Source organism: Lygodium microphyllum, chromosome 10, assembly GCF_053477565.2.
Source record: "Lygodium microphyllum isolate KBCC chromosome 10, Lygodium_microphyllum_v1.1.10, whole genome shotgun sequence".
NCBI lineage: Eukaryota > Viridiplantae > Streptophyta > Polypodiopsida > Schizaeales > Lygodiaceae > Lygodium > Lygodium microphyllum.
The window spans coordinates 11,006,213-11,033,527 of NC_141144.1; the positions used below are offsets into that span (position 1 = coordinate 11,006,213).

The window sequence follows — 27,315 nt, forward strand, 5'->3', positions numbered from 1 at the left end:
TTTCACTCCTTCAAAGCAAGGCTTATTTAGCAAGTTGCTAGATTTTTTTAATTTATTCTTGTCCTCTTTAATCATTACTTGATGTTTATATAGTCCAATCTTTGATAGCACTCACTCCACGTTCTTATATGTTCCAATGGCTTCTTTTTCTAATTGAACATTTTAAGCAAAGAAAATATATTCATACACAATTTTCTCCAAAATCCTAACACAAGCATGCAATGAACAAGTATAAATATGATCCACTAGAATGTTACAAAAGGGCTTCCATGTGGGATCTTCATTATCATGTATCAATGTAACACTTGTCACTCTTTGCTAGTTCTTCTTCTCGTCCTTTCCTTCCACCCTCCCTATCTAAATGTAGGTATGGGTATTTTGCATTTGTACCATTGGAGATTTTACACATGTATTTCACAATTTTCAAATATTTTTACAAGGTATCATTTAACCAAGTATTTACCATACCCTTTGATTGAGAGCATCTCGCCATATTCTTGGCAAACCTTGATGTTTGGAATGCTTGTGTGTATAAAGAAGAGTTGTAGCACCTCAAATATTTCCTTAAGAACTTCACATGCAGTAAGCCACAATACATTGCACTCTGATTGAATACTAAAGTTCATTGGGTTGTTCTTGCCAAATTCTAAGGTTCTATTCTCATTAAAGTAACACTAACTCTTTCAAGGTTTACTCCCTTGATGACCTCACTTTCTTCCAATTTACCACTACATTCTTTAACAGACATATTACAATATATTACCTTTGCTAATTGCACCTTGTATAGATCTAGGTAGTAACTATTAAGCTCTATAAACTTAACCTTATATGCATTTTTTGTATCTACCTTTAATGTTTCCACACCAATAACATACATGGGATTTCCGATCAGCTCCAAAATCTTTGTGTTGAGTAGCCTTCAAGTGTCTATTGACTTTGAATTTCTAGGAAAAGGCACGATTATATTTCTCTTCAACACATGACCAAACCCATCCTTAATACTGTTGAATATTTTTTCGTAACTCCTTGTGCTATTGTTGACCCTACCATAAATAGATTATGAATCTATAGCTGAGAACTTGTTTTAGACATCCTTTAGTGCAAACTCAATCACCTTGTCCTTCACAACCTTAAACTTTGGGTTATCCAAAGCATCTTTCAATGTACTTGCCTTAATCAATCTTCCAATGGATCATCCAAGCTCAGCCTCACTTAGATTTTCATTATAAGCAACCTTGTATGCGTTGATTCATCACTTTCACTAGTTGTTACTCACGATTAACTCATAAATTAACTTTTTCTTTCATTTGTGCTCCTACGTCAACTTGTTGTTGATCTTCTTTACATCACTTTCACTAACCGTTGTTCACAGTTAACTCATAAATTAACTTTTTCTTTCATTTGTGCTCACATGTTAACTTGTTGATCTTCTTTAGATCGTCCAATTTAGCTTTGTCTCCTCATACCAAATGATGATGTTATGAATAGTATCATATGCAGTGAGATAATCTATTTACCTTTTTGAGTTATACTTTCATTTAATTGCTTCACTTGTCCTATTAGTTTTTGTATTTGAAGTTGATGTATAATAATGACATCATGATAATTTTTTACAATTACTTGGTAGATTATGAATTTTTTAAATGTATATTCATTGAGCCACCTACTATAACCAAACAATCCATTTTTACCTTTACAAACATATTTCAATAAGTTTGTAATTCTTGAGAAAATTGGAGGTTTGTTAGTTAGGATATCAATTGGGTAGATTCCCCCATCTACCCACAAGTCCATGTGCTTTAATCACGTATGCCTATAGCTTTGTAAAACTTAAGGGTTAACACTGGTATGCTTTGTTCTTTTGAATAATGGAACATATTCAAACTCTATCTCTATATTCAAATCCTTTTTGTCTATATGTATTCTACTTACTAATTGTGGTCCAAATATAGATATATGAATTGATTACATGATTTAGCTCAATGGATATTGAGTGTGTCAACTACATAGATACACATAGATGTTAATGAAAATAAGGGGTTTGATGTCTATGGAGGTAGATTGGAGAGGTACAGATAGACAAACTAAGATGTTAATAGTATTAGGATGCTTGATTCTATGGACATAGATTGGAGAGACACAAATACACACATTGAGATGTTAATGCAAATAAGAAGTTAGATGTTTGAGAAGTGAGAGACATAGATAAACACACGGAGATGTCAATGAAAATGAAATAGTTCAATGTGAATGAGAAGTGTACACACACAAATAGATTCCATATACTAGATATTGATTATTAATTGTGAGTGAGAGAGGTTAAGGTAGTTCATTGTGTCAAGGTAGGTTGTATAGACACAGAAAAAGTCACAATAGAGCTATGAGAGAGTAGTAAAATGGAGCAAAATGGTTCAAAGAGAAGATATATCTAAGAGTTTTCAAATTTTAGAAAATTTAATTTTACCTCCAAAAACATTTCCAAATAACGAAAAAAATTGACCAACATACTTGTTTTTTTACCAAAAGCTACAATATAACAAATCTCCAAAAAATCTTAAAATGAATTCTCTGAATTTTTTTTTCTTGTTTTCGATTAAAAATGAATTGCTCCAAATCTATAATTAACTTCTTTATGAATATAGTTAAATGAGCAAAGAGAAAGAATTTGAATAAATCTTTCATGGATAATATAGAAAAGGCAAAACAAGATTGCAAAACTGGAGAGAGATGATGATTATGTTATTATTCACTTTTCCTTGTTTGGTGGAGGGACTAAAAGGCCCATTTTTATTTTTATTTTTTCCCTAACACGGCCAACAACATTTCAAGATGGTGCCTTCAACAATAGATGTCCCTACAACCATCCTTTCAACATATGTGGCTGTATATAAGCTCTTATTGGCTATTTGATATCACTCAACATTTTGATTGTTGAAGAACACACTCCTCTACTTCAAGGTGGGCCTATGAGACACCAATGTTTGGTTGTATCAATGGAGGATTCACCTAAAAAATGTGAAGCTATGGAGACATGGCCTTTTGCATAAAAATGGAGGGGCTAACAGAGTGATGTTAGAGGATGCACTTTGAAAGTTTTGCCAGAACAAAGATATAGAAAATATGAATTGCTTGACTCACATAAAACCTATATTCAATATCCAAGAACTTGTGTTATGCACTCGAGTAGCTTTTAAAAATGCATTATTATGTGCAAAGTGTGCCATTTATTACAAGTGAAGTGTGCCATTAAAGCCGTTCATTCACCAAAAAGGTGCGGTGCATCTTCATGACAGTTCTATTCACGCTTCCAGAGGTACAAACAGAGTATTCTTAGGTGTGCGGTTAACAAAGAAGCGCTAACTCTCAATCTCTATACACAGTTAAGAAGAACGGAGCAGTTCAGCTTGACATGAATAGTCTGAAATTTTCAGTTTTTCAAGATATCGAGCAATGGTTTTCAAAGGAGAGTTTGAAAAGCATATCCAATAAATAAACAAGCAATTGGAATAGGATGAAGCTCTATATGGGCTTCTAGACTTCTTGGCCATCATCCAATGCCTGGGTATTAATGTGGAAATAATGGTGGCAAAACTTGAAGACTGCGGAATTGGAGAAACTTGCTTCTGCACAATTGCAGCCGTAGAGATTCTTGCTTATGCACAGTTGCAGCCATGGAATTCTGGTATACCGTACTCGAGGTTGGTTCCCCTGCACGCATTGTTAAGGGTTGTGATCATATCCATCCAATCTGTACAATCATGACCCGCAGACTGCCTTCATCATGGCCTGTACAGCTGCTCTCCACAGTTTTTGTCAAGACAGATACACAGGAGACCTAGGTCTGTCGGCAACAGGCCGCAGTCAATCGGTTGGATTCTCGAATTCGGGGGCTTTGATTGCAAGAAATCCGAATTCAGGCCTTTCATACATTAGGGATTGTGGTTCTGCAGCAGCATTATGAATTAAGCTTTATTATCCACGCCTTTCATACATTAGGGGTCCTCACCAGATTCGTCATTCTCAGATGAGTTTGATTTGCTCTCCAATATGCTGTCCAGCACATGGTGTGCCTCTGGCTTTTGCCTCACTGCAGCAAGCATAGTCACCACATCCCTCATGCTGGGCCTCTGCATCGGCAGGTATTTCGTGCAGAGCAATGCAATTCTTAGTACAGCAGTCATCTCATCAAGATCAGACTGGTTGCTCAAGTCCAGGCGAGTATCAAATATCTGAAGCACGCCCTGCTCTGTTCTTATCGAGTGCTTTACCCAAGTTACAAGATCTCCTCCCTGCTCCAGAGGTTGCACAGGCATCCTTCCTGTAAGCAGTTCCAACAAGACAACACCAAAGCTGTAGATATCACATTTCTCTGTGACCCTCATGCTGTAGGCATATTCTGCATAGACCAGAAAAAAAATTCCGTTATGCTGACACAACCAAAGAAAGCCTGTCCTTGTTGCTACTAACTTGAGCTATTCAAATTTTTGCTGCTCTGAAGACTTCCTTTTCAGGCTGTATTTTTCAGACAGTCTAAAATGTGAAAGGCAAGTTAGATAACACATTGGGTAACATGACTAATTGACTTTCTCTTTATGGTTGACAACTGTTTTACCAATCAGCATTCGACTGGGGTGCATACCAGTAGTTCGTAGTGTTGGCAATCAAGTTTTCACCTGCACTAAGTTTTTTTCTGACTTTTGCCTTTTAGGACATGTTTGATTACCTTCGCTATTTGACCAACTACATCTTTGTACTTGCGTTTTAAGGACATGTTTGATCACTATTCACTGTTTTACTAATTATAAATCTGTTCTCGAGCAAAAAAGGGACAGTGTGTAAGTTCCCATTTTAGTCCTATCATTTCAGACCTTCTTCAGTACAGTTTTTGTGCACATCTTTCCCTGCCGATTAGGTTTTAGCCATGTAGAACACTCCACGATTCTGTGTAGCTGGTCATTTGCTTTCCATCAGTCAGACCATGGAGTTATGTGTGTTCACCTCAGTTCACCTTGTCCATAGGCATCTTGGTTATTACGATCAATCTGTTATTTAGGGCATGGTGAATGTATAAAGGTGCTGCAACTGACCAGCTGCTGGCAACCAATCCCTATGGGCTGCTAAATGTAAATACAAAGTAGGGTGGAAGCAGCAAAGGCTGAGCAGTCTCTTGTACTATATCTACCACACCTTCCAATAGAAGGTAGACTAATCATGGGATTTAATTGATTCTCAGAAGGTTCAGTTGGATGAGGTTTGTACGACATTGTGTGAGAATGCACACTGAACAGATGTGGAATCCACAGCAAACAGCATGCGAGATAAGAACACAAAGACACATGAACAAAAACAAAGCAATAAACATGAGACCTGAATGATGGGAATAGCATACCAGTAGTGAGAGCACAAAGCCCCAGGAGTGGACCTCTTCCCCCATTCCTAGATCTGTCTCTGTTTTCATAATGGGTGATTGTATTACTTACAATAGAATGTACAAGAACCATGACTAAGTATTAGACAGATGACTAAAGAGATGGCAGCACGCAGGCAGCCGCATCATCCCTGGTAAGAAGACCTGCATATCGATGGTGTTCAATTACCATGGAAGAAGTCCACAAAACATGCAACTAGGGCAACTGCCACTAAAATGTCCACCTAAGACAACACACACACAGACCCCCACACACGCCCCAACCCTCCCTCCCCAAGATTTAATTGATTCTCAACAGGTTCAGTTGGATGAGCTTGTACTCTGACATGTGTGAGAATGCACACTGAACAGATGTGGAAGGCACATCTGTTCAGTTGGATGAGCTTGTACTCTGACATTGTGTGAGAATGCACACTGAGCAGATGTGGAAGGCACCGCAAACAGCATGTGAGATAAGAACAAGAAGACACGTGAACAAAGACAGCAATAATCATGAGGCCAGAATGACGGGCATAGCATACCAGTAGTGAGAGCACAAAGCTCCGGCGGTTGACCTCCTCTGGCACACCCCTCTCTCTCTCTCTTTTTTTTCGTAAAAGGACCCCTCTCTCTCTCTCTCTCTCTCTCTCTCTCTGTTTTCATAATGGGGGGTGATGGTATTACTTACAAAGTCTAGAATGTACAAGAGGCATGACTACTAAGTATTAGACAGAGTGACTAAAGAGATGGTGGCACGCCGGCAGGCGCATCATCCCTGGTAAGAAGACCTGCAAATCGATGGTGCTCAATTGCCATTGAAGAAGACCTCTGTGTGTGTGTGTGTGTGTGTGTGTGTGTAGGCCTTAATAAATGTGGAGGGGAGTCCCAGATAGAAAGTGAGAAGAGGAGTGGGTCAGTCAGTACAATGCCTGCTAAGACACGAAGTCAGCCCACAAAAAGTGCCACTAGGGCGGCAGGGTCACTGCCACTAAAATGTCTGCCTAGGACAACACACACACACACACCCCCACACAACCCACCCCACACCCCCTGCCCCACCAACTCACACACCCACCAAAGAATATACTTAGAATATCCACCATGTCCCATACCACAATAGCCACCTGAAAACCCTCAACACATGGCACATTCGACCAGTTTTGAGCCACTGGAATTTAGGCATGAATTAATCTCAAATTGGCATGCATTAATGCCTAATTTACTCTTTAAAACAGCCCTAAAAAGCAATTAAAAGCATTTTTCCAAAATATTAAAGGCTTCATTTTGAAGAGTTGACATTTGTCCCAAAATCCTCCATAAAAGCGTATGTTGTGGGCATCCCAAATCATCCTTGATCATTCCAGCAAGCCTTCTCCAATCTGCTGTCCACACCTACTTGGAGGTGTAGTTCCCATCATCTTGGAAGAGCATACTACGTTTTGGAGGTTCACCATAAGCCAGACTAGCCTATCTAGTTGCCACACTGCCTGCCCACTCCTTTGCCCAGCCATCTGGAGGCTCAGTTGGCTGTTGCCCAGCCTCAGCCTAGCCAGGTGCCCTTGTTACCATCACTGCTGTTGCTGCATTTTTGCAGTCTCAACCTGCATTTTCTGCATTCAGGAGGCCAATTGTCATCATTTCAGTTCAGACTATTTGCGGAGCTGCCGTCTCAGCTAGTATATATTGTGTTTTGGCTGCCTGGAGACATGACCAACTTCTTGCTGGTTGGAGGACTGGATACCCTCCATACCTGCCCTCGACATTATCATTACCAGTGAACCGCTGCTACAGTAGCACATAGGGATCCATCACAAATGCACACACTCCAACATCATTCCCATTCACCTCTACCCTGGTCCTTGAAACACAAAGATTGGCGGCCCGGCATTGTATCATTCATATTCGCACTCATTTTCATTGAGCATTCTATAGATCGCGTTTATATATAGTTGTACATTTTGGGTTTCTTTGTGTTTGCCATACCGTTTCTATATGTCCAAGCCACTACTCTCTTGGAAACAAAAGGGCAATGCTGATAGTCTCTGCTGGAGTGTGGAGCAGGTGGAAGCCAAAATGCAGCCATTTGGAGAGGATGTGAGAGTAGGTGATTACTGCATATGGCGAAGGAGATATTGGGCAGCAGCTTGAAATAAACAATGCAGCATCCAGATGATGGGAATCATGAATGATTGGCGACAACAAATGCAAGTGATGGAGATGGTTGAGAACCAAAGCAAAGGCTGTAGATGGTCCTCCTATCATAGCACTAGCAATAGGGGTGAAACCTCCAAAAGGTGATGAATGATGATAGAGAGCTTGACATAGTGCAAAATGATCAAGGATGCATGGGCTAAGGACGGATACCCACAAGATGTTCTTATGTAGGGCATTTTTTTTCATTTGTCCTATTGCCAAAAATAAAATCCATTTTTAAATGAATAAATTTTTTTAGGGTTGTCTTTGTGGAGATATATCAAGACAAAATGCATGATAATTTGGGTTAATGCGTTCCTTTAATTTCGGTGGCTCGACACCCCCTCTCAAGCTGAAGAAGCTATCCAAGTGGGAAGAGAGTCTAGCTCGGTTCCCTTTTACCCACAAGATCCCACCCTAAAAAGACCAAGGCATTGGATCAAGGGTGTCATGAGGGACTATCCAAGGGCCTACTAGATGTGAAGAAACAGTGGCTCTATGGACTGAGGGAGCGAAAGTCGGTCCTAAGGGAATGTCGGAGAAGACATTGGATGATGATGGACAGTAGTGGAGGGAGCGAAACACAGTCCTCAGGAGCTGTAGGTGATGAAGATGATGATGCAATCTCTTTGAACGATGGCTGCTCGGCAGCCGATCTAGAGGAAAAATCAAACAGTTGCTGATGATGTCAGTTGAAGGCAGAAGAGTTGCCTGTTGTGGTACAGAAGAATGCTGTAAAATGCAGCAGTAGAATACTCCTCAATGAAGTGACCAGTTTCTCATGAAGGTCAGACATGTGTGTAGGTGCCAGTGTTAAGAGATATGGTCATTTGGTCATCCCCTGGACAGAGGCATGTGTCCATGCATTCAAGAGCAGTTTGTCAAAGTTTGTGTGCTGCAGTTTGTACAACCTGTTCTCTTTCTCTCTCTTTCTTCTCTTTGTGTTTACTCTATCCCTCAGTCTCGGTCATACACTTCCGCACCGCTGCCCTCTAACAACCAGGTCTACAATAGTAAATGTAGCTAAGGAGATCAATGCGACATCTGAAGGATCAAAGATGGCAGCTATCAGCTCAGCACAAAGGTATAGATAGTAGAGAGAGTGGGAGTGTGGTCATTGCACCACTTGATTAGTTGGGAAGTGTGACCCACAAAGTACAAAGTACAACCCTTAGACATTAGGATAGTGCAAGTGTCTTAAGGTGCGTTCACACACAGAAGTGTGTAATGTGTAATAAGTGACAGAACTGTGTAACATAAGTACGCAAATAAAGAGTAATATGACTGGAGGGGGAAACCTCTCTTACGAAGATTAAAAAGCGCCCCGATGTCCTACTACAAATCACCGACACTTCTATGTGAGCGTAGGCGTAAGTAAAACCCAACAAACCCCCTAGAGTGAAAAGTGATTAGCATACAAGAATCATCCACCAAAGAGATCAAATTTAAAGCATTGTGAAATGCTTCAAATTTGTCATGAGGAAAACCTTTGATGAAGATGTCTACCACATTGTTGTTGGTAGAACAGTAGACAAGGCCAACATCCCCTGCATGTTGTCTCTCTCTAACAAAGTGATAATGTATCTCAATGTGTTTCGTGCATGCATGAAACACTAGGTTCTATGCTACTACAATGGCACTCTGACTGTTAATAAACACAAAAGTAGGCTCCATGACAGATGCATCAAGATCACCCGACAAAACGTCTCAACCATACACATTCAACTATAGTAGTGAAAACTACCTTGTATTCAACTTTACAAGACAATGTGGCAATAGTGGATTATTTCTTGCTAATCCAAGAAATGCAAGAAGAGCGGGATGACCGTCTGGGGGCCTTGGGCACCCGAACGGGGTCAAGGGGAGCCTAGAGAGTAAGAGAGTCCAAGAATAGTAGGACTCACCTCAAGCGGATGGCTGGTAGAGGAAACGGGGAGAGAAGCCAGCACTCATCTAGGCGAGGTTGGGAGGTGAAAGAAAGAATCACTCGTGCCATTCGATTCACGGACAGATTGACCGTCGTCAGGAGTTTGGCTACTACCCGTCATATTATCTGACTCGTCATACCTGTCATACTGGTATCAAAGCCATCGGGTCCTCACGAAGAGTCGTTGGGTCCTCACAAAGAGTCGTCGGGTCCTCACGAAGAGCCGCCGGGTCCTCACGAAGCTGTCGGGTCCTATCTTCATCGGGACACGTCAATCATCATTTTTTTTTATGTGTTAACAAAGGCGACCACAATGGACGGGGACAAAACGGATTACATTTATCATCAACAATCCTGCGGGCGATTACGATGGGACTAGTCCCCCTTTAGTCTTTAATTTTTGGGTTCACAGCCTGTGTTTCCACGTGGCCTGACAGGGAGTAATTAATTACACCCATACCCAGCGCTCCTACCGACAGACCGTGTTCCCAGTTGCCTCGTTCTTCTCGCCATCTCTACTTTACAGAGATCATTGACTTCTGTTTTATTGTAATCAAGGAAGTACCCCAACTTTGTATGCAAATTTCTTATATTTGATTTCCAATTCCACTGTATTAATGGAGGGGAAAGGGAGAGAGGGGGTAATCGAGGACTCTAGTTCTGGGGACCACCCTATGGTAGATCCCCATGAAACGGAGATACAATAAGAACAATGGGAAGAATTTTCTGCCACACGAGAACAATTTGATGATCTAACTGCTCATGTGCAAGCACAGGGGGTTCAAATGGAATTTCTAACTCAAACACTCAATGAAATAAAATCTCAATTAACCTTATTACTAGAAAGGGATAAAAATAAGCTAGAAACCTCGGATATTCCATCTTCATCGAAAGATTTAGATGTGACTATGCGAGATCCTAGAGAACCCAGCCAAAAGCTGAGGGATAACCCAGTGTTAAAAGATATGAAACCCCCTCAGTTTCACGGGAAGGAAAAATACAAAAATAAAGACACTATCTTTAATTTTCTCCAAAAATGAGAGGATTTCCACAAACTTAAAAATACTCCACCACATCTCCAAGTGCTGGAGGCCAGTTTAACTTTGGGACCAAAGGCATATAAATGGTGGAAAACTTTAAAGGAGGCAAATAAAATACCTGAAACTTGGGCTCAATTTGAATCGGTCTTTTTGAAAGAATTCCTTCCTGAAAATGAAATGGAAAGAAATTGGAAAGATTGGGATTATATCAGACAAAAGAAAAGACCCCTGCTGACATATCTGGAGGAATATCGTAAGATAATCCTCAAATTGGAAGGAATAGATGAATTTCAAAAGACAAGAGGATTCATTAGGAGACTAGATAAGGCCTGTAAAAAGAAAGTGAAAAGGAGTTCACGTAAGACGCTTGAAGAGGCAATTAAATTTGCATTAATCAATGAAGGTAGTACGCATCCAAGTACACTCACTAGTCTCACTGATACGGAGCCCAAGACTAAGGAATTAAAAACCTCAAAATTTGTAGGCAAATTTAAAAGGAAAATGCCATTTCTTAAGAGCAAGAAACAACCCTTTGAAAAGAACAATATGTAAGGCCAAAGTTAAGTCAAGATGACTTTGATAAGGCCAAAAAAGAAAGGCATTGTTTCAATTGCCTATCCCCTAACCATGCTACCTAGAATTGCCCTCAAAGGAAAAAGGGAGAAGATAAAGGAAAGGATAAGGACAAGGGCAAGAGAAAAGAAAAACAAATCCATGTAGTGCAGACCCTGGAATATAAGGGGCATGAAAAGTATAAATCTTTAGAGGTTTTGCACAAGGATGTACAACACAGGTGTTGTATGTCAACTTCTATGTGGCAACCTACCTTTGGGCCACATGATTTAGTTAGAGTGCATGGATTGATAGCTGGAAAGAGGGTTAGAGTCATGATTGATGGCTCTGCTATCCACAATTTTATAAATTATGCACTTGTGAAAAAATTGAAACTTCCCCAACAAAAGAGTGGGCATCAATATGTTGTTCGTATGATGCAAGGTCAGGATAATAAAATATGGGATACAATGGTATCCAATTTGGAAATTGAGATCCAAGAATATAAAGATAAACTTGATTTCCAAATTATGAATATGGAAAGAGCCGATATTGCTTTAGGGAGGGAGTGGCTATGGGAATTGGAACCATCCTTAAAACGTAGTTATCATCATAATACACTGTCAAGGTGAACGTGAAGTATCCGATAACCCTTTGTTGTGTTCCACTGAAGTTCAAAAGCTGATAAAGAAGGAAGCTTGTGAGGTATATATATTATGGTCTCTTCCTGTACAAAACACTTTTACTTTCTGTAATATTAAGCAACAATTTTCTTATGTTTGTGAACTGAATGTGAGTAATGAATTAAGTGGTTTGCTAGATGAATTTAAAGATGTGTTTCCTTCTGATTTACCAAGTGGCCTTCCACCAAATAGGGATAATGTAAATCACCCAATTAACATAGATAGGGATACACACCCTATTTCTAAACCACCTTATAAGTTAAGTGAAACACAGCATCAAGAAGTTGAAAGACAAATTAAGAATTACCTTGTTAAAGGGTTTATACAACCCAGCAATTCACCTTGGGCTTCGCCAATTTTATTAGTAAAGAAAAAAAGACGGTTCTATGCGACTTTGTGTTGATTATAGAGCACTTAATAAGATAACGGTGAAGAATAAATTTCCTATGCCCAGAATGAAAAATCTTTTTGATCATATTACAAGGGGCAAAGTTCTTCACAAAAATAGACTTAAGATTAGGCTATCACCAAGTAAGAATTAAGGCACAGGATATTCCTAAGACAGCATTTCGTACTAGATATGGCATTATGATTTTTTGGTGATACCTTTTGGCCTCACTAATGCACCAACTACTTTTATGAAGCTGATAAATAGTGTGTTACGGCCCTATCTAGGACACTTTGTAGTAGTCTTCTTGGATGATATCTTGATCTTTAGTAAATCAAGAAAAGAACATTTGGAACACTTACAATTAGTATTCCAATTGTTAAGAACACATTCTCTTTATGCGAAGAAAACTAAATGTGAATTCTTCGCACAAGAGGTCAAATATTTGGGGCATATTATCTCGAAAGAGGAAATCAAGATGGATCTAGAAAAAGTAAGGGCAATTATTCAATGGCCATCTCCAAGAAACCTGGAAGAGCTGCAGATCTTCCTAGGATTATCTGGATTTTATCGTAGATTCATTCGAGATTATGCCAAAATAGTTGTTCCAATGACAGACCAACTTAAAGGGAAACGGAAGAGCTTTAATTGGGGAACAGACCAAAATTAAAGTTTTCAAAAATTTAAGGTAGCTATTGCTACAACTCCAATACTATTAAGTGTGGATCCCAATAAACCATTTGTGGTTGAAGCCGATGCCAGTGATAAGGCGATACGCGCGGTCTTATTACAAAAAGGTCGACCAGTTGCTTTTGAAAGCAAGAAATTAGATCGTGCAAAACGGAATTATTTTGTTTATGAGAGAGAGCTGTATACAATAGTACATGCAATGAAGAAATGGAGGCACTATCTATACGGTGCCAAACTTTTGATCTTGTCGGATCATGAAAACATTAAGTGGCTTAATGGCCAACCGGATCTACAAGGGTGTAAAGCCAGATGGGCCGAACTCCTTCAAGAGTTCGACTATGAGATAAAGTATAGGAAAGGGAAGTATAATATAGTGGCTGATGCACTCAGTAAAATGCCCATCATAAATAAATTGAGTTTTACTCAGTTCACTTCCGATTTGCTTGAATCCTTAAAAGGGAAATGCCAGGTTGATCCGGCATATTCCAACATATGGGAAGCAATAGAAAATGGGGATCCAAATGGAAGGGCCTCCACTGTGAAATGAATATCTGAGGATGTTCAACAAGGAAATGGAGCATCAAGGGTTGCTCAAATGGGATTCAGGTGGAAGAATTTTACCATTGATAGTGGTTATTTACTCTACAAGGGTAGGGTATGTGTCTCGAAAGATGAAGAAATAAGACGCCAGATACTCTTTGAGTATCATGATACCCCTAGCGCGAGACATCCAGGAGTTAATAAGACTTATAGTCTTATTAAAAGGCAGTTCTATTGGCCTGGAATGAATAAGGACATCCTTGACTATGTAGTCAAATGTAATAAATGCCAGGTTAATAAAGCTGAAAGATTGAAAATGGGAGGACTTCTCCACCCATTGGAGATTCCTTCGAGAAAATGGGAGAGTATCTCCATGGACTTTATTGTTGCGTTACCCAGAACACAGAGGGGGCACGACTCTGTGTGGGTGATTGTGGATAGGTTAACCAAAATGACTAGGTTTATTCCAACTTTAACTGATGTTAAAACACCAAAATTGGCTAGATTGTTCGTAGAGAACATATACCGATTGTATGGCCTTCTGGCAAATATAGTTACTGATCGGGATAGAAAATTTGATAGTCAATTTTGGCGTGCTGTATTTAGGAAGTTGGATACTAAACTTAGCATGAGTACGGCGGACCACCCGCAAACTGATGGGCAAACTGAAAGGGTTAACCAAATCTTTGAAGATATACTCAGGGCATATGTAAGTAAAAGGCAAACTAATTGGGAAGAGTATCTACCGATAGCAGAGTTTGCATATAATAGTGCCAAGCACTCTTCCACTGGATATAGTCCATTTATGCTAATGTATAGGTTTCAGCCCAGAGCTCCTCATGCAGTGGGACTGCATAAGGAAAAGGTTTAGGCAGCCAAGGTTTTGGAGGATATGAATAGTATGTTAAAATTTGCTCAAGAAAATATTAAGAAAGTTCAAAATCGAGCTAGAGCTTATACAGATCCTCACTGAAGAGACATCTCCTTTGAAGAAGGAGAATTGATCTATCTTAAGGTGCCTGAACAAACTAAAACCATGAAAATGGGACGATGTCCAAAGCTTTCACCCAGGTATTGTGGTCCTTTCACAATACTTAAAAGGGTGGGAGAACAGGCTTACAAGCTCCAACTACCTGCTGGTAGTAAAACACATCTAGTTTTTCATGTAAATAAGCTAAGGAAGAAGCTAGGTGATTTGGATAATCTAATCTTTAATGATAACATTGAGGAGCTATTAGATGACCAATCTAATCCACATGAACCAGAAAGAATATTAAATGTTCGTAACAGACGAACAAGGAATACTATTTATCAAGAATGTTTGGTCAAATGGAAAGATTGTTCAAAAGAAAGCTCAACATGAGAGCGAGTAAGTACTTTAAGGAAAATGTTTCCCAATTTACAGTTGGACCTTCCAAGTATCGTTTTCGAGGACGAAACCGATTCTTAAGGGAAAGGAAATGTTACATTACTAAATGTAACTTATGGGAGACAGGCGCGAGAGATGACCGTCCGGGGGCCTTGGGCACCCGAACGAGGTCAAGGGGAGCCTAGAGAGTAAGAGAGTCCAAGAATAGTAGCACTCACTTCAAACGGACGGCTGGCAAAGGAAACGGAGAGAGAGGAGCCAGCACTCATCTAGGCGAGGTTGGGAGGTGAAAGAAAGAATCACTCGTGCCATTTAATTCACGGACAGATTGACCGTCGTCAGGAGTTTGGCTACTACCCATCATATTATCTGACTCGTCATACCTGTCATAGGCAAGAAGAATAAATGTGGGACAACCAATCATCTACAACAAGCACGACCAAATATCTACAATAAAAAACTTCTCAAAGTATGAGGAAGCGGGAAGGAGTGAGAAAAGTAGGATGAAGTGAGAACAAGAAGCAAGAAGTAGGAAGAAGAAGAAGCAGGACAAGAAGGAAGCAGGAGGAAGAAGAAGGTGAGCAGGTGGCAGCTCCAGTTTATGCACAATAGGTAACAACTTCCTCCCCATGTGTTTCACATGCATAACAAGTAGACAGTTAAATTCCTACGTGCTTGTCACATTTTGTCACATGTAACCCATTTGTGGACCACAAGGCATCAGCCCAAGATGTTTGGAGGAGAGCCATCCAGATACTTGCTACTTGGAGAGGAGTAGCATGATCACTGACAGGGAAGGCATGTGTGGCTATGCGGATACTTAGAGGAGCATCTCTAAGATCATCTCAAGCCAGGAACCAAGGGTGATGTGGACTCCTAACACCTCAGGAATCAGTAGACTGCAGGACATAGTCATAGGGGGGAGTTATTATTAGCATTATTGCATGGTATATCTGGATGGCCAGATCCAGAAAGGCTATAGATCATCAGGCTACCTCCACCGCAGAGATGCTGTCTCAAAATTAGATGGTTGAAGAGAGTGTGTAGAGGAGACCAGAGCCATTATTTTCTCACATGTCTTGGTAGTCTACTCCTAAAATGGATCTTCGTCGAACCCTTGTGCAGGACTTTCTCTCTTGTGAGTGGCCAGCCGAGTTTCTGCCTTGTGAGTGGCCAGCTTAGGAGTTTGATTTTTTTCCTCCTGTACTTTTATTTTTTCCCTCCTGTATTTTTATTTGTTGATGTATACAACACCTGCCTTGTAATTTAACTTAACTGCAGTTTTACAGGCAGGAGGAGACTTTCTATTCTGCCCAGAAAATTACACTGTTTCATGGCACTGGGTTATCTTTAACTGACACAGAAGAGCATTGGTACCTCCACAATGGTGCTGGTGCTTCTAAGCACATGCCTTGTAGGCTGTTTCTAAGCACAGCATGTCTATGTGAGCATGAAAGACAGTTACTCCGTCTGAAGCATGGTAGGGGCATAAGTCAAATTGACTCCCACATTCACACTTTTGTACACATGTTCCTACTTTCCTACACAACAATGTCATTAACTCTAAGATAAGGCACTTAAGGCATTTACATTGAATACAAACAAGAAGGCAAATGTAAACGCCCCGAACAACGTAGTATGCTTAACAATTATGATATTCGCTTGTTTTCGAGATTTAATTATAAAAGAGAATGAACACTTAAAGCTGAAAATGAAAATTACTCACAAAATTACAGCCATGAAAATGTAAAATTAATGGAGACAAGATTGAGGGTTGAAGATAGGCAAACCCCCCCCCCGAAGGAATGTATTTCTGCTCAACCCAAGTCCCTTAGGGAAGAGCTCAGTTACAATCAACCTGAGAGTGAGGAGAAGTAATTCTCACTCTCACAAGATCATGCAAAGATGTACAAACACACATACATTATCTATTATGCAATGATAAAAACTGATTTCTTTACAGTATGAGAGAAGAAAGAGGGGAAAATCAGCCTTTCTCCATCGTTGATCAGCAGTACATGGATAGAGCTTGCTTCTTGTTGCTAAAATGGAAGAAAGAGCTCGAGAAGGAGGTGCTGTAATGAATTTACAGGCTTGCTGTCCTGTAAAACAGCAGTGATAGAAGAGGGAATATGGAGGAATTTGATAATGGAGAAGTGGGGGATGATGATGGGGATAGATGGGGCCAGTTTCTGGCTATCTATGGGTGATGTACATGAGTTTACAGCAAAGAAAAATGATGCTGAATGAAGAAAAACGAGCTCTTATTTATAGGAGAGGGAAGAGCTAGTACAAAAGGGGAAAGTGGAGTAACACAAGACAAGTGTCCAGCCACATGTCATGAGATGTGACAAGTGGTGGGACACTTGGAAACTTGTGTGACAAGTGTCTTGACACTTGTCTCTTCTCTATGGCCTTCCTTTTTGGGCTGAATACTGTCAAGAATAGAAACAACCAAATTTAGTAAGCACAGTTAGAGTACAGAATTTACTATTTTTAGAATGACATCCCTATTTTTTAGGACTAGCATTTTTAGGCTAATTCGAGGCTCCTAAAATTTAGGGTCCTCCTAAAATTTAGGGACCCCCCAATATGGTTGTCATATGAAAGCTTTTTCTGTGTACATCGCAAAAACGGTATCAGAATCTTCATGTGACTTTCCTATGCAAAGAAATGTGCATTTCAAGCTTTCAGCCCACACATGCACATTGTACAAGCATTTTATGATCATGCCATCTTGTTGATTGTAACTGTCTATTCTGGCGGATCTAGCCCACACTTCAAGGCATCAATCCTTTCTGTGTGCGAGTCTAACCCTGATATGCGTGAGTTCTGGTCACAGGCGCCCAATCGGGCTATATAGGTGGAAGTGTGAACCATCTTTTCTCTAACCCACTGCGTGGGTCCACCATAACCTGTGACCACTCATCAGTGGCCAGCTCCAATGCACTTTTCTCTATATCTAATTAGTGCAAAGGAAACAAATTTAATAAATCATTATATAGACAAATTAATGAAAAAGGATACAAATTCTGTTTCTATAGAGTTGTGACAGCAAAGGATGTCACTGATGAAATACTGGAAATACAAATAAAAACTGCTGCATTTTGGATATTGTCACGTTTGCCTTTGCAGTGCCTCCTTGTCCATCTTGCACACGATGTGGCAGGACTATGGACTCAGAAGCTAGTAACTGTAACTTGCAGCTCACACAGCAAGGGTCCAATCCTGCTGAGGGCTTTGAGCCCACAGATGCTGGACATACATGCAGGGGAAACAGACAGAATGGAAGTGGCCCAATCTGCTGAATTACTGAACGGCTTCAACTGACTGAGCGGCTGCCAACAAACATGAACACCTAAAAGAACTAGTACTGTATGATTTGAACCTTAATTGTTAGACTTTTCTTCCTCCTCTGATAGTTCAAGTCTGAGAGTAAATAGAGAATTCAAAGATGTTGGCCTCTTGGCTCAAAATCAGTTCTTTAATCAAACAAAGATACCTCTCAGTCATTTGAAAGAAAAGGCCATATCTGCATATGACTTCCATCCTATGATAAGCAGCCTTTGGGATTGTGCATGAAAACTTGGTAGATAACTGGCAGAAGTCTGTTGCCTGGGATGCCAAAACTGGGTGCAGTACTGCTGGTGGTACATGCTGGTATTTAGCAGTTGCAAAATGGGCACTGACTTCATCGACCCGACAATCTGGCTAACTTCACCAATGATGGTAACCAGAAACCAACTGCCCTTCTACTATGGGTCTGATGCCGTCGAGGAGACACTGCGTATGTGATCTCCACTGCCACTCTCATGAATGTCATGCTACTACTAAATCTTCTACTACTTGAAATAATTGCTACAGATGTCTTTTTAGTAGTATAAGCCGGTCAATATCTAGTGCCATGCAGCGGCAAGGACCCAAGACACCATATGAACTGTAATCATTGCTCATATCATTGAGAAGTCTATTAAAGTGCTACTGGTGAAAACACACGAGTGAGCTTATGAAGTGTGCTCATGACATCAGATTCCCATCACATTATGCAGTGGAAATGACCAAAGACTCCTAAGAAGTGTAATCCTTCCTGTGCATAGCTTAAGTCATTTGAGGAGTTGGATAGAAAAACAAACTGCTATTTTGGAACACACAACAGCATGCTCTGTCATTGATCTCAGTGAGATCACTACGTACAATCATGATACTCTTATCAAATGTAAGTACTGTTGATCTGTGTAAACAAGGAAATTTTTCAGCTAGTCTGAAAACCATGATATTTACTTGTAGTTTCGGAAGTTCTACCTGGAGCAATATAGCCATATGAGCCCACAATAGCAGACATTGACTTTGAATAAGGTGCATCCATAAGCTTCGCCAATCCAAAGTCCCCAACATGAGCTTTGAACTTGTCATCAAGCAAGATGTTGTTTGCCTTGATGTCCCGATGAATGATCTGTGGTTTGCAATCATGATGAAGGTAAGCCAATCCATGCGCAGCACCAACAGCTATCTCATACCTCAAGTGCCAGCCCAAGGTGCAAGTTTCACTATAGAGATGCTCTCCCAAGCTTCCCCTTGGCATGTACTCATATAGGAGGAGGTTTGCCTCTTGATGATAGCAAAACCCATAGAGTTTTACGATGTTAGTATGGCTTATCTTACCAAGTGTACTTAGTTCTGCATGAAAACTGTTGTCCAGACCTGCATGCTCTGTATCTGATGCAAGACGCTTGACAGCAAAAGTTTTTCCACTTGGCAATTTTGCCTTGTAGACAGTACCGCATGCACCCCTCCCTATTATAGTGCAGTCAGAAAAATTGCCGGTCGCTTCCAATATGCTTTGAAATGTGAAACCAGGTTTTGGGTAGAAAAAAGGGTCGGGTTCTTTAAATTGCTCCTTTTCCTCTTGAATAGAGTATTTGTTTGATGATCTTGAGAGCCAGCAGGATGCTAATATGACTATGATCAATGCTCCCCCAACCACAGATGCAAGAATGCTTACAACCATCCCTGCAGATATGCTACCTGTTTGTTGAGCTACACCACTGTTTGAGTCATCAGGTGAGGAGTAGTTCTTAAGACAAGGCGCTGGTAGATTTCCCCCACACAGCCGTGGGTTCCCGAGAAAATTGCTAGCATCCATCTTCTGAAACGTGGGTGTGTCAGGCAATGGACCTGTAAGGTCGTTGTATGAAATGTTGAAAACAACGAGGCTTGTCCATCCTGCAAAAGAAGAAGGAACTTGCCCAGAAAGCTTGTTGTTTTGGAGGTAAACATATTCAAGCAAGGAAAGCCTTTGAAGCTCTGCAGGAATACTCCCGCTAAAGCTGTTGTAACTAAGATTAAGAGCAATTTGCAGACCTGTCATATTACCCAGCTGGGGCGGGATCAGACCATGTAAACTGTTTCCTCCCAATTGCAGCTCTGTCAAACGAGTTAATTTTGCGAGCAAATAGGGCAGAGTGCCTGTCAAGCGATTCGCGCTGAGGGCGAGCTGCTCTAAGTTGTACAGATTTCCTAGTTCTGGAGGTATTGGCCCCGTGAGATTGTTTCTACTCAAACCTAACTGCAGGAGGTTTGTACAGTTTGCAAGTTCCAAGGGAATCCTCCCTTGTAAGAAATTACCAGCAACCTTTAAGATTGCCAATTGTGAAAGCTTTCCAAGCTCATAAGGAAGCTCCCCTGTAATGTGATTATCTGACAGAATAAGGCATTGGAGGTTAGTGCAATTTCCTAGATGTGAAGGAATGCCTCCTCTGAACAAGTTTTCCGACAGATCAAGGTAGGAGAGATTTGGCAGCTCGCTCAGCTTTATAGGTATTGTGCCTACTAAGAAATTCTGCTGTAGGGATAGTTGAGCAAGAGAATAACAGGTGCTGACCCCATCTGGTATGCTACCTGTGAGGTTGTTGGACCACAGGTTCAGTAGAGTCAGCCTCCCAGCATGACAAAGATCCGATGGGATTCTGCCAACAAGCTTATTGACTGATGCATCGAACACAGTCAAATTGCTATATTTCCCAAGAAGGGGAGGTATGAAACCCACCAAATTGTTGTCGAACAGCCGTATGTTTTCAAGGTTGGGAAGGTACTGCAATGACTGTGGGATGACACCTGTCAGCTTGTTAATCGAAAGGTCGAGTTGGCTTAGGCTGCTCATGTTACCAAAGTCTGGGGATATTCTTCCTGTAAAGCTGTTCTCAAAGAGATGCAGAAGTTGCAAATCTTGCAAAAGGCCAATAGACCTCGGAATGGGTCCTATCAACTCGTTCTCCGACAGATCTATCTCCAATGCCTGTGTGTAGTTGCCAAAGCCAACCGGTATGGTTCCATTTAATTTGTTCTTGTACAAATACAGCTTGACAATCCATTGCAAATTTCCAAGTTTGGGCGGAATAATCCCGGTCAAGAGGTTGTCATATACAGCCAACACTTGCAATTGACTACAGTTTCCAAGCTCTGAGGGGATCTGACCTGTGAATTGGTTTGTCCAAAGGGATAGGCTAACGAGATTCTCTAACTGACCAAGCTCTCTTGGTATCTCACCTGTGAGCCTGTTCTCAGCCAAACCCAGCACCTGCAAGCTCGAGCATTTGCTTAATTCAGGGGGTATTGTTCCAGACAGAGAATTGGCACCTATTCGGAGAACTACAAGATTTTTTAGGTTTCCCAAGGTTACTGGAACTGGTCCAGTCAGATTGTTGGTGAAGAGCAACAATGATGAAATGGAGGAGAGGTTGCCTAACTCTGAGGGGATTGTTCCAGTGAGGAAATTCCCGGCGAGGTTGAGCGAGCGGAGTGATGGGAGGTGTCCGAGCCGCCGGGGAATCCCCCCAGTGAGCTTGTTACTACTGAGGTCCAATGTGGTGAGGAAGGCCAAGGTACCCAATTGAGCGGGAATGTGGCCGGAGAGCTGGTTGTCACTCAGATCCAAGACGCGCAGGCGGGTGCAGTTGGAGAGGTTGGCGGGGATGCTACCTGAAATGCGGTTACTAGTGAGATTCAGGGATTGGAGCTCCCTGAGGAAACCAATGGCAGGGGGGATGGTGCCCTGCAAGCTCAAGTCTGTAAGGTGGATGCTTTGTACGCGCTTCCGACGGGTGCAGGCAATGCCGGTCCAGGAGCAGGGGGGGGACGAGGAGTTCCAAGCATCCAATGCCTGCGCGGAGTCGCGGAGCGATGCACGCAGGGCGAGGAGGGCGGTCGTGTCGTCGTCGCCGCACAGAGATGGCGAAGGGAAGAAGCAGGAGAAGAGCAGGAGGAGGAGGGTGATGATTCTGAGGAAGAAGGCAGTGGGGGTTGGCATCTTTTGTTTCATGTTGGCAGTAGAGAAGCCATGAGAATCTGAGATGGGCGCCCGTAAATTTCTCTAGAACAAATATAACATTGGCGCGCGCTGCTTCTGCTCTCTCGAGTCTCAGCTATGGCGGGAGAGAGAGAGAGCATGTGTGTGTGTGTGTCTCTCTCTCTCTCTTTCTGCGTCCGTCTGTGAGAGCTGGCACGTAAACGAGTTGACTTACCCGGGCCCCCTCTCTCCCCTTCTCCCCCGCTCTCCCCCCCGGGCCTCCCCCTCCTCTTTTCCGCTCTAGCATCCTCCCTCTTATTTTTTTTTAAAGGGAATCCATGATTTACGATCCAAGGTTCATGATCCAAGCATCCAAGTCAAGCTCAAAGAATGTGCCCCTTTCGGAGTTTTGAGGGTGGGTTCCTATACCTGTAACCTCCTCACTCTATTTCAAAAAGGGTATCTCCGAGCCTTCACAAAAAATCAAGGTTTAATGTAAAGCAAATTGTAAAAAAATATTTAAAGACTTCACAATTTAAAGAATAAGGTTTAAAATATTGAACCCCTAAAAAATGTTACTCGTATAAATGGTAAATATATGTAATTTCATTCAAAACTCCCTTTAAAATTTTGAGTTAGGTTTTTGTATTTGCTACTAAAAATATTTTTCGTGAACATTGGTATCTTAACTTATCACAAATCTCATTAGCTTCAATATTTTCTACTATCATTCCTACAAATCTCTCTCTCTCTCTTTTTTCTCTCCCCGCTTTTCTTCTCTCTCTCTCTCTCTCTCTCTCTCTCTCTCTCTCTCTCTCTCTCTCCTTTTATTCTCCCCCTTTTCTCCTCTCTTTTCCTTCTCTCTTCCTCTTCTCTTTTTTCATTTTTTTTCTTCTCTCACTCTTCATTTTCTTTTTAAATTTTTTCTTCTCTCCTTTGTTTTCCTTCTTTCTTTCTCCTCTATTTTTTATGCTCTCTCTCTCTCTCTCTCTCTCTCTCTCTCTCTCTCTCTTCTTTCTTCCTCCCAATCTCTCTTAAAGTATGTAAATTTTATATTTTTCTTATATATAATTCTCTCTCTTCTCCTCTCTCTCTCTCTCAAAAATATATATATTTAAATTTAAACAAGACTTTTCTCTTTTCTCTTTTTCCATATCTCTCTTCCTCTTTCCTCTTTCTTCTTCTTCTTCTTCTTCTTCTTCTCTTTCTCTCTCTCTCCCTCCCTCTCTTCGCTTTTCTTCTCTCCCCCCCTCCTCTCTTTTCCTTCTCTCCTCTTTTTTCCTTCTTTTTTCTTCTTCTCTCTTTAATTTTCTTTCTTTTAAATGTTATATTTTCTCTCTCTACAAATTTCTCTCTGTATTCAAATTCTCTCTTCTTATTTTCTCTCATTTTTTTCTCTTTGTCTCTCTCCCCATTTTCTTCTCCCTCTCTCTCCTCTCTTTTTCTTTTTTCTTTTCCTCACTCTCTCGCTTAAATTTTATATTTCCTCTCTCTTCTCTTTGTGTCGCTCCTCCATTTTCTTCTCCCCCTCTCTCCTCTCTTTTCCTTTTTTCTTTTCATCTCTCTCTCTCTTAAACTTTATATTTTCTCTCTATAATTCTCTTTCTCTCTGTTCCCCCCTCTCTCCATCTTTTTCTCTTTCTTCTTCTTCTTCTTTTAATTCTTCTCCTTCTTCTTCTTCTATCTCCCTCTCAAAAGTGTGTGAAAAACTATATCCAAAAATTTTATAAATTAAAAAATAAAAAATATATTTAATTAAAAATTTAATCTAATACACAGAGAAAGAGAAAAAAAACCTAGGCCCTACACATGAGAGAGAGGGGGGAAGCGGGAGAAGAAAAATGTTTAATTAAAAAAAGACTATTCTTTTTTCCTCTTTCCCCTCTCCTCTCTCCATCTTCTTCTTTTTATCATTATTCTTATTTTTCTTCTTCTCTCTCTATCTCTCTCTCAAAGTGTGTGAAAAACTGTGTTTGTAAAACTTAAAATTAAAAAAACTTTTAAAAATGTTTAATTTAAAAAGTTTAATCTAAAAGAGAGAGAGAAAGAGAGAGAACCTAGGCTCTACAAATGAAAGAGAGAGAGGGAAGGGAGGATGAATTTAATTAAAAAGGAGAGGGAGAAAAGAAAGAGAGATTATAAGTGAGAGAGAGGGGATAGGGTTTTAATTTGAAAAAGGGGGGAGAGGCCCGAGGGTGAGCTTTAATGAAAAAATGAAGGGGGAAGAGAAAGGGAGAGATTACAAGTGAGAAATAGGGGAAGGGAAGGGGTTTTGATTGAAAAAGTGAGGTTTGGAAAAGGGGGTAGATTTGGGAAGCCATTTGGAGATTTGGAGCTTTCCGAACCTATAGCGAAAATAATATAGTAGTAAAATATAATTCTCTCTACATGTTCTCTCTCTCTCTCTCCCTCTCTCTCTCTCTCTCTCTCTCTCTCTCTCTTTTCTTCTTTCTTCCCCCCCTCCCCCTCAATCTCTCTTAAAGTATGTAAATTTTATATTTTCCCTATATATAATTCTCTCTCTTTATGTTTATATTCTCTTTCTTCTTCTCTTCTCTCTCTCTCTCTCTTCCCCCCTCTTTCTTTTTTCTCTCTCTCAAAAAATATTTAAATTTAAAAAAGACTTTTCTCTTTTCTATTTTTTCCCATCTCTCTTCCTCTTTTCCTTTTTCTTCTTCTTCTTCTTCTTCTTCTTCTTCTCTCTCTCTCTCTCTCTTCATTCTCTCTCCTCTTTTTTCCTTCTTTTTTCTTGTTCTCTCTTTAAATTCTTTTCTTTTCTCTTTTTTTTTAAATTTTCTCTTTGTGTCCAAATTCTCTCTCTTCTTCTTTTCTCTATCTCTCTCCCCCTCTCTCCTCTCTTTTTTTTCTTTTCCTCTCTCTCTCTTAAATTTTATATTTTCTCTCTCTATAATTTTCTCTCTTTCCCCCTCTCTCCGTCTTTTTCTCTTTCTTCTTTTTCTTTTTTTAATCCTCCTCCTCCTCCTCCTCCTCCTTCTTCTTCTTCTTCTTCTTCTTCTTCTCTCTCAAAGTGTGTGAAAAACTGTCCAAAAAACTTTAAATTAAAAACAGTTTTGAAAAATATTTGATTAAAAATTTTAATCTAACATACACAGAGAGAGAAAACCTAGGCCCTACACATGAGAGAGAGGGGGGAGGGGAAGAAAAAAAATATTTAATTAAAAAAGACTATTCTCTTTCCTCTTTCCCCCACTCCTCTTTCCATCTTCTTTTTATCATTCTTATTCTTCTTCTCTCTCTCTCTCTCTCTCTCTCTCTCTCTCTCTCTCTCTCTCTCTCTGCCTTCTATTTTAGTTTATTTTTTCTCCTCTCCTGGTTCTCTCTCTCTTTTCTTTTTTTCTCTCCCCACTTTTCTTCTCTCTCTCCCTCCTTTTATTCTCTCCCCTCTCCTCTCTTTTCCTTCTCTCTTCCTCCTCTTTTTTTATTCTTCTTCTTCTTCTTCTTCTTCTCTCTCTATTTATTTTCTTTTTAAATTTTTCATTCTCTCTCTCTCTCTCCCCTTTACTTCTCTCTGCGCTTTTCTTCTCTCTCTCTCTCCTCTATTTTTTATTCGCTCTTTTTAAATGTTATATTTTCTCTCTCTATAATTCTCTCTCTCTCTCTCTCTCTCTCTCTCTCTCTCTCTCTCTTCTTCTTCTTCTTTCTTCCCCCCAATCTCTCTTAAAGTATGTAAATTTTATATTTTCCCTATATATAATTCTCTCTCTTTATGTTTGTATTCTCTCTCTTCTTCTCTCTCTCCTTTTATTCTCTCTCTCTCTCTCTTCCCCCTCTCTTTCTCTCTCTTAAAAAATATTTAAATTAAAAAAACTTTTCTTTTTTCTTTTTTCCCCATCTCTCTTCCTTTTTCTTTTTGTTGTTGTTCTTCCTCTCTCTCTCTCTCTCTTTGCTTTTCTTCTCTCTCTCTCTTCTCTCCTCTCTTTTCCTTCTCTCTCCTCTTTTTTCTTCTTCTCTCTTTAAATGTTTTTCTTCTCTTTCTTTTAAATTTTATCTTTCCTCTCTCTATAATTTTCTCTCTGTGCTCAAATTCTCTCTCTTCTTATTTTCTCTCTCTCTCACTCATTTTCTTCTCTTTGTCTCTCTCCCCCCTCTCTCTCCTCTCTTTTCCTTTTTTCTTTCTTTCTCTCTCTCTCTCTCTTAAAATTTATATTTTCTCTCTCTATAATTCTCTTTCTCTCTATTCCCCCCTCTCTCCGTCTTTTTCTCTTTCTTCTTTTTTTCTTTTTAATCCTTCTCCTTCTTCTTCTTATTCTTCTCTCCCTCTCAAAGTGTGTGAAAAACTATGTCCAAAAAATATTAAATTTAAAAAGTTTTTAAAAATAGTTAATTAAAAATTAAAATTAAAAAGCTTAATTTAACACACACACACACATAGAGAAAACCTAGGCCCTACACATGAGAGAGAGAGAGGAGAGAGGGAGAAGAAAAATGTGTAATTAAAAAAAGACTATTCTCTTTCCTTTTTTTTCCCTCCTCTCTCCATCTTTTTCTTTTTATCATTATTATTATTATTATTCTCTCTCTCTCTTCTTCTCTCTCTTTCAAAGTGTGAAACTATATTTGAAACACTTTAAATTTAAAAAAAAAATCTTTTAAAAATAATTAATTTAAAAAAATAAATTAAAAAGTTTAATCTGAGAGAGAGAGAGAGAGAGAGAGAGAGAGAGAGAGAACCTAGGCCCTACAAATGAGTGAGAGAGGGGGGGAAGGGGGAGGAATTTAATTAAAAAGGGGAGGGGGAAAATAAAAATAGAGATTATAAGTGAGAGAGAAAGGAGAGGGTTTTATTTTGAAAGGGAGGGGGAGGGGAGGGGAGGGGAGGAAGCTTTAATGAAAAAAGGGAGGGGGAAGAGAAAAGGAGAGATTACAAGTGAGAAAGAGGGGAAGGGAAGGGGCTTTGATTGAAAAAGGGAGGTTTGGAAAAGGGGGTAGATTCGGAAAGCCCTTGGATGTTCGGGGCTTTCCGAACCTATAACAAAATTAATATATTTGTAAGATTAGAATTAGGCTAGTTACACATAATTGCAAATGAAAAATGTAGTGCATTAAAAAAAGGGGGCATTGAACCATGTGTCATCATTTTGATCAGTTGCGCAATTCTTAGGTGGCATACAAATTTGGGCCAAGTATCTTCCCCACCCAAAATTCATGTCCACACTCAACTCATAAGGAAACTAATAAGCTCATTGAACGAAAAGTAAAATGGGCATTGAACTATGTGTC

General features: G+C 40.1%; 1 protein-coding gene across 2 annotated transcripts; it reads right to left on the reverse strand.

The window, feature by feature from the left end:
* Positions 1-3,193: 3,193 nt before the first annotated feature.
* LOC148029702 (uncharacterized) lies at positions 3,194-22,319 on the reverse strand. 2 transcript variants are annotated; one of them, XM_087685992.1, is made up of 2 exons: positions 19,092-22,319; positions 3,194-4,318 (listed from the first exon to the last, which is right to left on the reverse strand). In XM_087685992.1, exons 1-2 carry the CDS (start codon positions 22,105-22,107, stop codon positions 3,993-3,995), a joined length of 3,342 nt encoding a protein of 1,113 aa, XP_087542118.1. In that variant the 5' UTR covers positions 22,108-22,319; the 3' UTR covers positions 3,194-3,992. The 2 variants fall into 2 exon arrangements, with proteins under 2 accessions (XP_087542118.1, XP_087542117.1); XM_087685991.1 differs by having other exon boundaries at positions 3,196-4,396.
* Between the last annotated feature and the right edge of the window lie 4,996 nt (positions 22,320-27,315).

Excerpts from the sequence above, each read along its gene's own strand:
- LOC148029702 (XM_087685991.1), bottom strand. The coding sequence starts at position 22,107 with ATGAAACAAAAGATGCCAACCCCCACTGCCTTCTTCCTCAGAATCATC. Across the intron at positions 4,397-19,091 it reads ATATGGCTATATTGCTCCAG|AATATGCCTACAGCATGAGG; the intron begins GTAGAACTTCCG and ends TGGTCTATGCAG.